We start from the raw sequence: 12,462 nt of genomic DNA, 5'->3' as shown, positions 1-12,462 counted from the left end.
ACAGGAGCTGCTAACAGAGTTGCTAACTGCAGCTGCTAACAGAGTTGCTAACGGGAGCCGCTAACAGGAGCCATAATATGGTCCTGGTACTCAAAATGGTCCCTGGATCGGTTCTATCCCCCCCGACCAGTGTCTGTGACCTCAGACGGTTCTGTACATGATCGACAGAGACGCACGGCTGCGTTTCGTCTCACCTTGATATAAGCTCCTGGGTAGATCTTGTGGACGCCATCTCCTGGGGCTCGGCCTGCTTCACGGTCCAGATAGAGACTCTGGACGAACACGGAGTGGTCACTAAGGCAACGCATCCAGACATCCCCCTCCCCCCGACACTCCAGCTGAATCCCCCGACCGATGTGGAGCCTGCAGGACAAGAACACGCAGAAGAAGAACCAAAGTCAGTAGGTATACGTGAGTACAGCTGCCACCAGTGACTGTTACGGGTCAGACGGGTCACCTGGCACGGTGGCTTGTGGCGGTACGGTGGACGTTACTCAGCTGTCCCAAACAGAAACGGTCTCCTCCTGAAGGATCCACATAACCATCCACTGTCACCAGAGGACAACTGGACTGGACCTTAAACATCTCCCCCACCTGAACGTCCAACTCAAAGTAGGAGATGGAGCACCAGAACTCTGGACCTGAGGTACAGAGGACAGGGTGAGACCAGGGGACAGGCTGAGTGAGACAGAGCGAGGGGGGATAGAGTGAAACAGGACAAAGTGAGACCAGAGGACAGAGTGAGACCATGGACAGAGTGAGACAGTGAGACAGAGCGAGGGGGGATAGAGTGAGACCAGGGGACACAGTGAGACCAGGGACAGAGTGAGACAGTGAAACAGAGCAAGGGGAGACTGAGTGAGACAGGACAAAGTGAGACCAGGGGACACAGTGAGACCGGGGGACAGAGTGAGACAGTGAAACAGAGCGAGGGGAGACCGAGTGAGACAGGACAAAGTGAGACCAGAGGACAGAGTGAGACCATGGACACAGTGAGACAGTGAGACAGAGCGAGGGGGGATAGAGTGAGACCAGGGGACACAGTGAGACCAGGGACAGAGTGAGACAGTGAAACAGAGCGAGGGGGGACCGAGTGAGAAAGGACAAAGTGAGACCAGGGGACAGAGTGAGACAGTGAGACAGAGCGAGGGGGGATAGAGTGAGACCAGGGGACACAGTGAGCCCAGGGACAGAGTGAGACAGTGAAACAGAGCAAGGGGAGACCGAGTGAGACAGGACAAAGTGAGACCAGGGGACAGAGTGAGACAGTGAGACAGAGAAAGGGGAGACCGAGTGAGACAGGACAAAGTGAGACCAGGGGACAGAGTGAGACCATGGATAGCATGAGACTGGGGACAGAGTGAGACAGGAAAAAGTGTGACCAGGGGACACAGTGAGACCAGGGACAGAGTGAGACAGTGAAACAGAACAATGGGAGACGGAGTGAGACAGGACAAAGTGAGACCAGGGGACAGAGTGAGACAGTGAAACATGAGACTGGGGACAGAGTGAGACAGGAAAAAGTGTGACCAGGGGACAGAGTGAGACCATGGACAGAGTGAGACAGTGAGACAGAGCAAGGGGAGACCAAGTGAGACAGGACAAAGTGAGACCAGGGGACAGAGTGAGACCATGGACAGAGTGAGACTGGGGACAGAGTGAGACAGGAAAAAGTGTGACCAGGGGACACAGTGAGACCAGGGACAGAGTGAGACAGTGAAACAGAGCAAGGGGAGACCGAGTGAGACAGGACAAAGTGAGACCAGGGGACAGAGTGAGACCATGGACAGCATGAGACTGGGACAGAGTGAGACAGGAAAAAATTTGGCCAGGGGACAGAGTGAGACCATGGACAGAGTGAGACAGTGAGACAGAGCAAGGGGAGACCGAGTGAGACAGGACAAAGTGAGACCAGGGGACAAAGTGAGACCATGGACAGAGTGAGACTGGGGACAGAGTGAGACAGGAAAAAGTGTGACCAGGGGACAGAGTGAGACCATGGTAAGAGTGAGACAGTGAGACAGAGCAAGGGGAGACCGAGTGAGACAGGACAAAGTGAGACCAGGGGACAGAGTGAGACCATGGACAGAGTGAGACTGGGGACAGAGTGAGACAGGAAAAAGTGTGACCAGGGGACACAGTGAGACCAGGGACAGAGTGAGATAGCGAAAGAGAGCGAGGGGAGACTGAGTGAAACAGGACAAAGTGAGACCAGAGGACAGAGTGAGACAGTGAGACAGAGCGAGGGGGGATAGAGTGAGACCAGGGGACACAGTGAGACCAGGGACAGAGTGAGACTGGGGACAGAGTGAGACAGGAAAAAGTGTGACCAGGGGACAGAGTGAGACCATGGTAAGAGTGAGACAGTGAGACAGAGCGAGGGGGGACACCTGGGACAACAGGAGTTACCTGGGTGGTTGGACACTGGTTGTGGATATGGAGCAGTACTGTGATGCTGTGACCCTGCAGGAACAAACATTTAGACTCAGTATGATGTACTACTTCAAAGTACTAGAGAAACATACTTCTACTGCAGTACTTTGATATCTGAACATATGATGTCATACAGAAGTGAGTGTTGGGGGCGTTGTGATGATGTAATGGAGGCTGCTGGTGGCTCCGCCCACTCTGTTGAGGTCCTGCAGGGCTGTAAGGGGCGGGGCTGTTACCTGGCCAGGTGGCTGCAGAGACACGGGAAACAGGTCAGTCTCTGTCTCACATCACATCAGTATCTATGTAGTACTGTGGTACTACTTCTGCTAATACTGATGCTGCTACTACTGCTGCTATGACTGCTGTATTACTAGTTCTACCATTACTACTACTACTTGTATTACTGCTACTACCTAGTAGTACTTGTACTGCTACTACTACTGCTACTATTCCAAACTGTTCTACTATTACGACTGCTGTTACTACTGCTACAGCCTCTATTCCTTCTACTACTGCTAATACTACTGCTACTTCTACGACTTCAGCTGTACTGGTTCTGTTACTTCTACTACAACTTGTACTGTTACTACTCATTCTAAAAGAAATTACTAGTATTATAGTATAGTATAGTATTATTGCTGTTATCCTGACCCCGCCACACAGCCGTAAAACAAACACGCCCACAGTTTATTTTAGGAGCACTTCAGTACTCAGGTGTGTGTAGCAGTACAGGTTCTGTACCAGTTTTGGGGGGGCTGCTGTACTCGGGGCTCTGTTGATGTGGGGAGGTCGGGGTGGGCGGGTGAGGAGGCTGGGGCGTGTGAGAGGGGTTAGGGTGAGGCGGGGAGGCGCGGCCCCCGTGGTTCTGAGGCAGGGCGATCTGAAGGAGGCCGCCGCCCTCACCACCGCTCCTCCTGCAGCCAACGCCGCCAGCTGCCAGAGCAGCCGCCGCCATGGAGCTGCTGCCTGCGGGAGAGACGGCACGACGTCAAGACACAAAACGATTTAAATATGAAGTGATGCACCTGACTGACAGTCTGACCTGGAGGAGAGAGGAGCATGCTGGGATACGTGCTGACAGGGCGGGGCTGGTTGTAGGGTTCAGCGTGGGGGGGCAGGTCGATCTGCAGACAGTCCTGCATGAACTCCTCCTTTATCAGAGACTGAGGACCTGAAGGAAGACAGGGACCAGGACCAGAACCAGAGGGGACAACAGGTGAGACTGTACTGATCCTGTTTACAGATCAATACAGAAAAGTTTCGAGAGTCGATTCCGACGGCGTCTGTTGCTGCCTGTGATGCTGCTTTTCATAAAGTCAATTATACATCAGAAGTAAATAAATAAATAATAAACAAATTAAGTAAATAAAATCAGAAAACTCTGCAGTTTAAAAGCAGATCAGCCTGTACTAAAACTGCAGTACTGCCTGAAGTGATTACTACATGTAATATGACACCATCTACTCCAACACCAGAGTATTACTGTATATAATTAAATATTAAAGACATAGTTTGTTTATTCAGACTGCTGCTGCAGCTGGGCTGCATTTCTGCTTCAGCAGGAAATAAACTGAAAACTAAAGTGTTCTGATTGTTTCCACGTGTCTGCGATCAGTTCACCTCAGTGGTGGACAAAGTACTAATACTTAGTAAAAGTACTAAGAGTGCAAACAACAAATCAGCATCATGTTTTTGACATCAGTTTGATCTGTTTATTGCAGTAAATCCCAGCAGAATGTTTGTTTTGGGTGCATGTGATCAGAAGCATCTGCAGCTCAGCGTGACAAAGACTAAAGAGCTGGCTGTGGATCTAAGGAGAGCGAAGGCACCAGGGACCCCTGTTTCCATCCAGGGGGTCCCTGTGGACATTGTGGAGGATTACAAATACCAGGGAGTGCACATGGACAATAAACTAGACTGGACCAAGAACACTGAGGGCCTCGACAGGAAGGGCCAAAGCCGTCTCTGAGGAGGCTGAGGTCCTTCAACATCTGCAGGACGATGCTGAGGATGTTTTATGAGTCTGTGGTGGCCAGTGCTGTCCTGTTTGCTGTTGCATGCTGGGGCAGCAGGCTGAGGGTAGCGGACACTAACAGACTCAACACTTAAGATACTTAAGTTAGTTTTAAACTGGACATTATCATCTGTTCAATAATTAATGTGCAATATTCTCTGCTGCTATTTATCCACTGGTCCTTTTTGGTTCACAATAACGATTCTTTAATAATGTAAATATTGTACAGACCCACACTCCTTTATATTTGTCTTTATATTTTATTTTTATACTCTTATTTATGTATATATATATATATATATATATATATATATTTCTTATTATTTCAAGTGTGCAACTCTGATCCCCTCGGGGATCCATAAAGTCTTTCTGACTCTGTGTCAGTGATGGCGGGTTGTGTGTGAACACAGCGAGACGTCTAGCGGTCAAACTCGCGTGATTAACGTGATCGGAATTTAAAATGTGCATTGTTGTTTGAAACCGGTGTCAGAATACACATGACTCTGAATATGCACCATAAATAAAAAGGTTATTGTTAGTAAACATGCATCTGTTGCCGTGTTACCGTAGGTTGTTGGCAGAGTGTGTGTGTTTACCTGTGGTGGCGGGAGACGCCACCCTCTCGTAGTGGTAGGGGTTCACGCACACGCTGTCGTACTTCAAGTCGAAGGCAAACTGACAAAACTTCACGTGTTTCAGCTCGTTCTTATGGAGATCAGGCCAACGCCACAGACGGGCGTAGATCACATGAGGGAAACCTTTCCTACCCGCCACCTGCAGACAGACAGGTGAGACAGACAGACAGATCAGACAGACAGACAGGTCAGACAGACAGACAGTGAGGAAACATCTCTCATGGAACTTTAAATAAACTCTGAGCACAAACTGAGTCATGGTGAGCAGGTTACCATGGAAACACTGTGTTTGTGTCCCAGGTGATGCAGCGTTAACCCGTCACGCCAAACCACGACCATGACATCATGTCTGACCTTGTGTGTGTGTGTGTGTGTGTGTGTGTGTGTGTGTGTGTGTGTCAGACAGCCAGACGTGAACACACTGCAACAGATCATTGGTCTGTGTTTGGGTGAGAGAGCTGCGGCCTGTAGCTCCTCTACAGAGTCATCATCACTTCAATCAGACAACACTAACAACACTACAAGAATCTGACAACACTAACAACACTACAAGAATCAGACAACGCTAACAACACTACAAGAATCAGACAACGCTAACAACACTACAAGAATCAGACAACGCTAACAAGAATCAGACAACGCTAACAACACTACAAGAATCAGACAACACTAACAACACTACAAGAATCAGACAACGCTAATAACACTACAAGAATCAGTCAACACTAACAACACTACAAGAATCAGACAACACTACAAGAATCAGACAACACTACAAGAATCAGACAACACTAACAACACTACAAGAATCAGACAACACTACAAGAATCAGACAACGCTAACAACACTACAAGAATCAGACAACGCTACAAGAATCAGACAACGCTAACAACACTACAAGAATCAGACAACGCTAACAACACTACAAGAATCAGACAACACTACAAGAATCAGACAACGCTAACAACACTACAAGAATCAGACAAAGCTAACAACACTACAAGAATCAGACAACACTACAAGAATCAGACAACACTACAAGAATCAGACAACACTACAAGAATCAGACAACGCTAACAACACTACAAGAATCAGACAACACTACAAGAATCAGACAACGCTAACAACACTACAAGAATCAGACAACACTACAAGAATCAGACAACGCTAACAACACTACAAGAATCAGACAACACTACAAGAATCAGACAACGCTACAAGAATCAGACAACACTAACAACACTACAAGAATCAGACAACACTACAAGAATCAGACAACGCTAACAACACTACAAGAACCAGACAACGCTAACAAGAATCAGACAACGCTAACAAGAATCAGACAACGCTAACAACACTACAAGAATCAGTCAACACTACAAGAATCAGACAACGCTAACACCACTACAAGAATCAGACAACACTAACAACACTACAAGAATCAGACAACGCTAACAACACTACAAGAATCAGACAACGCTAACAACACTACAAGAATCAGTCAACACTACAAGAATCAGACAACACTAACAACACTACAAGAATCAGACAACGCTAACAACACTACAAGAATCAGACAACGCTAAGAACACTACAAGAATCAGACAACACTACAAGAAACTGACACTTTATTCGAGAATGTCTGAATGTTAAGCAGGCGAGCCTCTAATGTTCATGTGTTTTGAAGGTTTTAGGGTTTGATAACACACACAGTGAAGCAGCCTATCAGAGCAGAGTGTGTTCTGTGTGCACAGGTGAAGGGCAGGGATAAGACCACAGACACAACACACACACACACAATAACACGCACACACACACTGCAAATAGTGTCTCCACCAGTCAGCTTCATTTTCTGCCTTTAAGACGTTTTAGAAACAGAAACAAAAACTAATGAGCTATAGACTACGAGGTGCATTTTACTAACAAACATCCAATCACACAGCTCCACGTTCTGTTGCTGCTAGCAGTTAGCTGCAGCTAAACATTACACTGATAAAAACATTCAGCAGGTTAAAGGTCCAGTGTGTAATATTTAATATCCAAACCTGTATTCTCAGTGGTGTAGAAAGACCTGACATAATGAACCGTTCTGTTTTTATCACCTTAGAATGAGTCATTTCTGTCTACAGACACCGAGGCGCCTCTTACAGGCAAGACAACACACTGCGCCGCCATGTTTCTACAGTAGCCCAAACGGTTCTGCAGAGCGCCGTGCACATTGTGAGCGCCAGTCTGATCCCGAAACACGAGCGAATGAGCAAGCAGCAGAACATGACAGTTAGCGGAAAACATTACCAGTAAGTTGTCAGTGTGCAGTAAATGTACGGTGAAGGTCACAATGTGTCCGTTAATGAAGGCGGTTAGCTAACACCTCCCTGTGCAGCACGTTTTTTTTGTCTGTAGTAACGTTAGCTAAATTAGTAATGGAGGAACGTTAATTAGCAGCATGTCGTTTCTACTTAATGTTACCTGTCTGTGGTTGAGAACATCAGGTACGAGCTAAACTGGTGTACAGCTGTGTGCTCTACACCAGTGGATCTCAAAGTGGGGTCCGGGGACCCCCAGGGGTCCTTGAGGGGTTTCCAGGTAGTCCCCAGCAAAAAGGGTAATAATTTATTTTTCCAATAATTCTATCCATAAGTAGCAGAACGTCTGACTATTTTGGTTTCATACACTCTAAAAGCAAAAATCCTCTCAGATGGGTGATCCTTGGACAAAATCTTCATCAGTTTAGGGGCGCTTGATGGGAAAAAGTTTGAGGACCTCTGCTCTACACATACTGAACTCACTGTTCAATTATGTTTCAGTTTCCAGAGGAGTCTGAAAACAGTTTTTTAAAGAAAGGACAGCGGTGACCACAGAGGAGCTGAGGTCAGTAAAGTAAATTAGAGATGCCAACTAGTCCTTTTAAGCTAATGAGGGGGCGTTTCTTTTGGATTTTAATGTGCAAATGAAATGTTTAGTAACTATCCAGAAGTCCTGTATAGGAAAAAAGATGCATGGATAATCTGAATGGTCAGGTGAGATTCCGGCCTTAGTGTTTTCTGTAGGAACTGCCTTTGGGCTTTCTCTCTTTGCAAACCTGTTACATGCACCGAACAGATAATTAACCCAATAAAGGAAAGGAAAGAGCAGAACGTGACCTCTTTAAATAATTTCAGGACTCAGTTCAGACGTTTGTTTTTACAGTGTAGAAACTCTGCGGTCTGAGATCCAAGCACAAGACGTGTACACATTCCCGTCTGTCTGCACACACTCACACTGTCTGGCTTAACTTAACCCGGCCCCTTTCCTGTGTTTCAGACAAAACAAGCCGGGCTGCCCTTCCTCCTCCTCCTCCTCCTCCTCCTCCTCCGTCTGTCTGCTGTTCCATTAGTTTTCTGGGTTTCTGTTTGGATGTTTGAAGCTTCTTCAAAAGCTGCCTGGAGTTTTTTTAGGGGGTTCCTTTGATCCATTAAAACAGAGGTTCTCAAAGTTGAATCGGGGGACCCCCACGGGTCCCTGAGGGGGTCCCCAGCAAAAAGGGGAATAATATATTTTCACTATTATTCCATGAATAAGTAACACAATGACAGAACGTGTGAGTACTTTGGTCACAGACTTCATTCACTTTCTGTAATAAAACTCTAAAAATCAGTGATTTTGGGACATAAACTTAGCAAATCAGGTTCTGTGGTCAGTTTAGGGTTCTTTGACGTGAAAAGGATTCAGAACCACTGCACTAAAAGACATTGGTTTATGACGAGGATCCACTAGTTCTTCTGGAGGATGTTTTAGAACATAAAATAGGTTCTAGGGATACTCTGAGGTTCTAGAGATTCAATGTTTGCATGTGAAACCTGCAGAGGTTCTTCAAGGGGTTCAATGATTCTTTAGGGGTTCTATGGATTCATTAAGAGACTGCGCTGGTTCTTGTGGTGGTTCTGCAGGGTCTTTAAGGGCTGCATGATGTCTTCGGCACTCAGAGAGGTTCAAAGGTTATTGAGTCGGCTGTAAAGATCCTTGAGAAGGCTCTGTGGTTCACGTGGAGTCCAATTTCACAGACGATTGAAGATTCAGTTGGTTAATCAAGGGGTTTGAGGGTTCTTCAGAATGCACCAGATGAACCTGAAATGGTTCTCGGGGTTGCAGAGGAGGTTCCAGAGGTTGTAGGGTTGTTGACTGGATTTTAGGATTCTTTATGATGGATCCATGCAGTTTTCAAAGTTCCTTGAAAAGAGCCTGGGGAGCTTTGAGCAGGATCAAGGAGTTCTTATGAAGCTATGGGGTGTTTATCGAGGTTCCTGGGGTGATGCAGAGGTTCTAGGACAGGTTCCAGGTTGTTATTATGAGGGTTCACAGGATAATGGATAATGTTAGTAAAGGGGTTTAAGGTTTCAGAGTTAGTTCATGGTTCTAGTCTGTTAGCAGTTCCATAGGATCCTGAGACGGTCTGAGATGTTTCAGTGGAAAGGTTCCATGTTTGTCTGAGGAGAAGGTAGTGGTTGTTGAAGAGGTGAAAATGGTTTTTGATTCAGTCCTTAAAAAGGTTCTGCTGGTTTCTGATGTTGTGAGCAGCCTGAAGTGTGATCCATTCTGATGAAGACTGTCTGACGGTCTGTGACCACGCCCAGTCTGTAGTACAGAGAACGCTGTGTGGGTCTGAAGATCAGACCTGATGTGGAACCCAAAGCACAGACGTGAAGGAAGTGATCATGTGACTGTGCACCAGGTGTAGAGGAAGGTGAGGGCTACAGAAGGGAAGTGAAAACCTGCACGAGTTCCTGTGAGCGTGAAACAGGATGACGGGTTCAACATTCAGCATGAGTGAAAAGAAACTTTCACACAAGAAGGTTTCACTCTTATTCCTCCCACGACTAAAGTGCAGAGGTCGTTCATCAGCAGTGAAGTCGAGAACACGTGTATGAACCTGGTTTCACCACGACTCACCTCAGGTCAGCTGTCTGCACTTCAGCTGACCTCAGTGCTCACACCTAAAGAACCCTCAATAGAACTCAATGAAAGCCCGTCACGCCAAAGATGGCGGTTGTATGCACATGTCCCGCCCCTCCCACTAGAAAGCCAATCGTCTGCTTTTTAAAAGCCGAGCTGGGAAACATCTTCAGCCAATCGTGTGGCTCCACCGCCGTCAGTTTCAGATGTGGCGCCGAGGAGCAGGTGTGCGACCAGATCAGATGAACTACATGTCCGCCAGAACGCTGCGTGAAGAGGCTCCAGAGGCGATCTGCAGGACTCGCCTTCTGGAGCTGATTCTCCAGCCGCTGCCGTCAAACCACCACCACAGAAGAAGAAGAACAGCTGCAGTCGAACCACGTGGAGAACACGAGGAGGTTCCTGTTGTGTGTTCCGGTACTTTTACTGCAGATACTACAGGAAGCTGAGGATACTTGTTACTGATACTTTAGAGAGGAGAGCGCTCACGTTCACCTTTAAGTTCAGATATGTTTCGGCCTCAGACCTTCACCAGCTGAGGAACCAGCAGGTTCTCTCTAACCTGCTCGAGTCAGAACCATCTTCTGTCTTTCAACACCCCCCCTCTTTATTTTAAACGTCTGAGAGACCGACTGGTAGGAGAACAGACCTGCAGCCGCTCGGCCTGATGGGAGTTACCGCTGTGGGAATAACGTACCGACGCAGCTGAGGCCTTTAAACGTGGTCAGGCTGAGCGCCCCTACCTGCAGCCGTCCGTCCAGCGTCCTCTGGATGGTGACGCACTTGCTGGGGTGGACGCCGTTGGTGGTGACGGCGGTGATGAGCGAGTCCAGCTCGTCCTTCTTCTCCTTCAGCTTCTTCACCAGACTCTCGATGGCCCGTTTGGCGAAGCCCTCGTTCTCGGCGCCCTGCCGGTGGCACATCAGGCTGTGGACGATGCTGAGGCAGGCGTCGGCGCTGCTGCTGCTGGGGGGCGGGCCCAGCACCGACATGGTCACCTGTGGGGGGGGCAGGTAAGATTAGTCAGGTCAATATTTACAGATTTTCTTTTTCTCCTACGGTAAAACATGACGGCGTGTTCAGGTCGAGCCCTCAGAAAGTTACAGTTACATTACAGACGACGTGTCTTTAAGTCAGCTGATCAAACATGAAGACAAACGGAGCTGCGGGTGTCTGAGCCAGTTTCTGTAACTCTGCGAGTGAAAGACGGACTCTGTAAGAAAGACCTGAGCAGAAACGACACCAACAGGAGACGATAACACAAAAACACCTTCAGACCCATTTCAACCATCATCAGAAAGAAAAATAAGCCGTCTCTGACGGACAGACAGCAGCCGTCCCGCTTCAGAGGTTTTGTCCCGGTGCAGCGGCTGCTTTAATGCTTCTAGTGACAATAAACACACCAGAGATCTTTAGTGTAGATGGTCTAGAGAGTCTAGATCCTGAAGAGGACCCTGGTCTCCACAGTGTTTCTACATCCTTTCAGGACTCACTGGGTCCTGCAGCCGGTCAGGGTCAGTTCACTGAGAAGGACTCAGTACTACTGTGTAGTACAATAAAAATTGTATAATACTACAGTACAGAAGTAGTACAGTAACAGTATAATAGTACAGTAATACTACAGTAACAGTACACAGGTAAACACATGAGGTGCTTCAGAAACAGGAACTGTTTCTGATCTAACTGATATCAGCAGACTAATGATCAGGGATCAATACTGAACTCTGTCCTCCATCTGTCCTGCATCAGGTCTCCGATCAATCACCACACAGGTCCTCTGATTAATAATCAATAGCACTTCTGATTCAGCTGTTAGACAGTCAATCACATGACGTCAAATGTCCGTATTCAGTCGATCAGTGATGTCATCAAACATCACTGATCGACTGATCATCAGTGACGTGCACAGCGGGCCGTGTCGGCTGAACTCACCGGGACTCGGCTCTCTCCGCTCGGCTGGGATCCGCTGCCTGTCACGGTGAGACCGGCTGTCTGTGGTCCTGCGTCCTCCGTCTGATCCTGACCGGGTCCGTCTGCACACCGAGTCTGAAGGGGGGGGACAGACAGCCAGACATAACAGGAAGTCAGGAGACTCCTGTCCTTTATAAAAAATAAGAGCAGCTGCACACGTAGACGGAACATCCAGGAATTCAGAAGATTAGCGAAGAAGACCGTGACACGCGGTTCAAAAGCTCCGGACATTGAGTCTTCTTCTGTTAAACTCGTGTTTCCAACGTCAAACTGGACTTTCAGAACCTCCTCACGCGCTGCCGTTCGTACTTTCTGCGCTGGTTATAAGGTGGGCTTTTATTTTGAAGGCTATGACCGGAAACGTGCTTTTTCACTTCTACCACAAAGTTTGTTTGTGCGCGTGACTCCTGTTGAATGTGAGGCAGCCAATCACAGCTCTCCTCTGTCTGTTGCCTTCCTGTTTGTTCCTCCTCTCCT

The 12,462-nt window shown here is 47.6% G+C and overlaps 1 protein-coding gene across 1 annotated transcript in view; it reads right to left on the bottom strand.

Annotated features, from left to right (window-relative positions):
- Positions 1–12,462, bottom strand: part of LOC123967693 (mothers against decapentaplegic homolog 4-like) — a 20,795-nt gene that overhangs the window by 7,503 nt on the left and 830 nt on the right. The window contains exons 2-10 of the mRNA XM_046043878.1: positions 11,947–12,060; positions 10,758–11,012; positions 5,044–5,221; positions 3,476–3,604; positions 3,175–3,399; positions 2,568–2,681; positions 2,410–2,463; positions 458–641; positions 195–363 (exon numbers count right to left, since the gene is read on the bottom strand). Of these exons, the coding sequence (XP_045899834.1) occupies positions 195–363; positions 458–641; positions 2,410–2,463; positions 2,568–2,681; positions 3,175–3,399; positions 3,476–3,604; positions 5,044–5,221; positions 10,758–11,006 (1,302 nt within the window). The 5' untranslated portion in view covers positions 11,007–11,012; positions 11,947–12,060. The remainder of the gene's footprint in view (positions 1–194; positions 364–457; positions 642–2,409; positions 2,464–2,567; positions 2,682–3,174; positions 3,400–3,475; positions 3,605–5,043; positions 5,222–10,757; positions 11,013–11,946; positions 12,061–12,462) is intronic.

The sequence above is a fragment of the Micropterus dolomieu genome, linkage group LG03 (assembly GCF_021292245.1).
Source record: "Micropterus dolomieu isolate WLL.071019.BEF.003 ecotype Adirondacks linkage group LG03, ASM2129224v1, whole genome shotgun sequence".
NCBI classification, from domain to species: domain Eukaryota; kingdom Metazoa; phylum Chordata; class Actinopteri; order Centrarchiformes; family Centrarchidae; genus Micropterus; species Micropterus dolomieu.
Note: the sequence above shows the minus strand (reverse complement) of the source record. Positions and strands in the feature narration are given on the sequence as shown.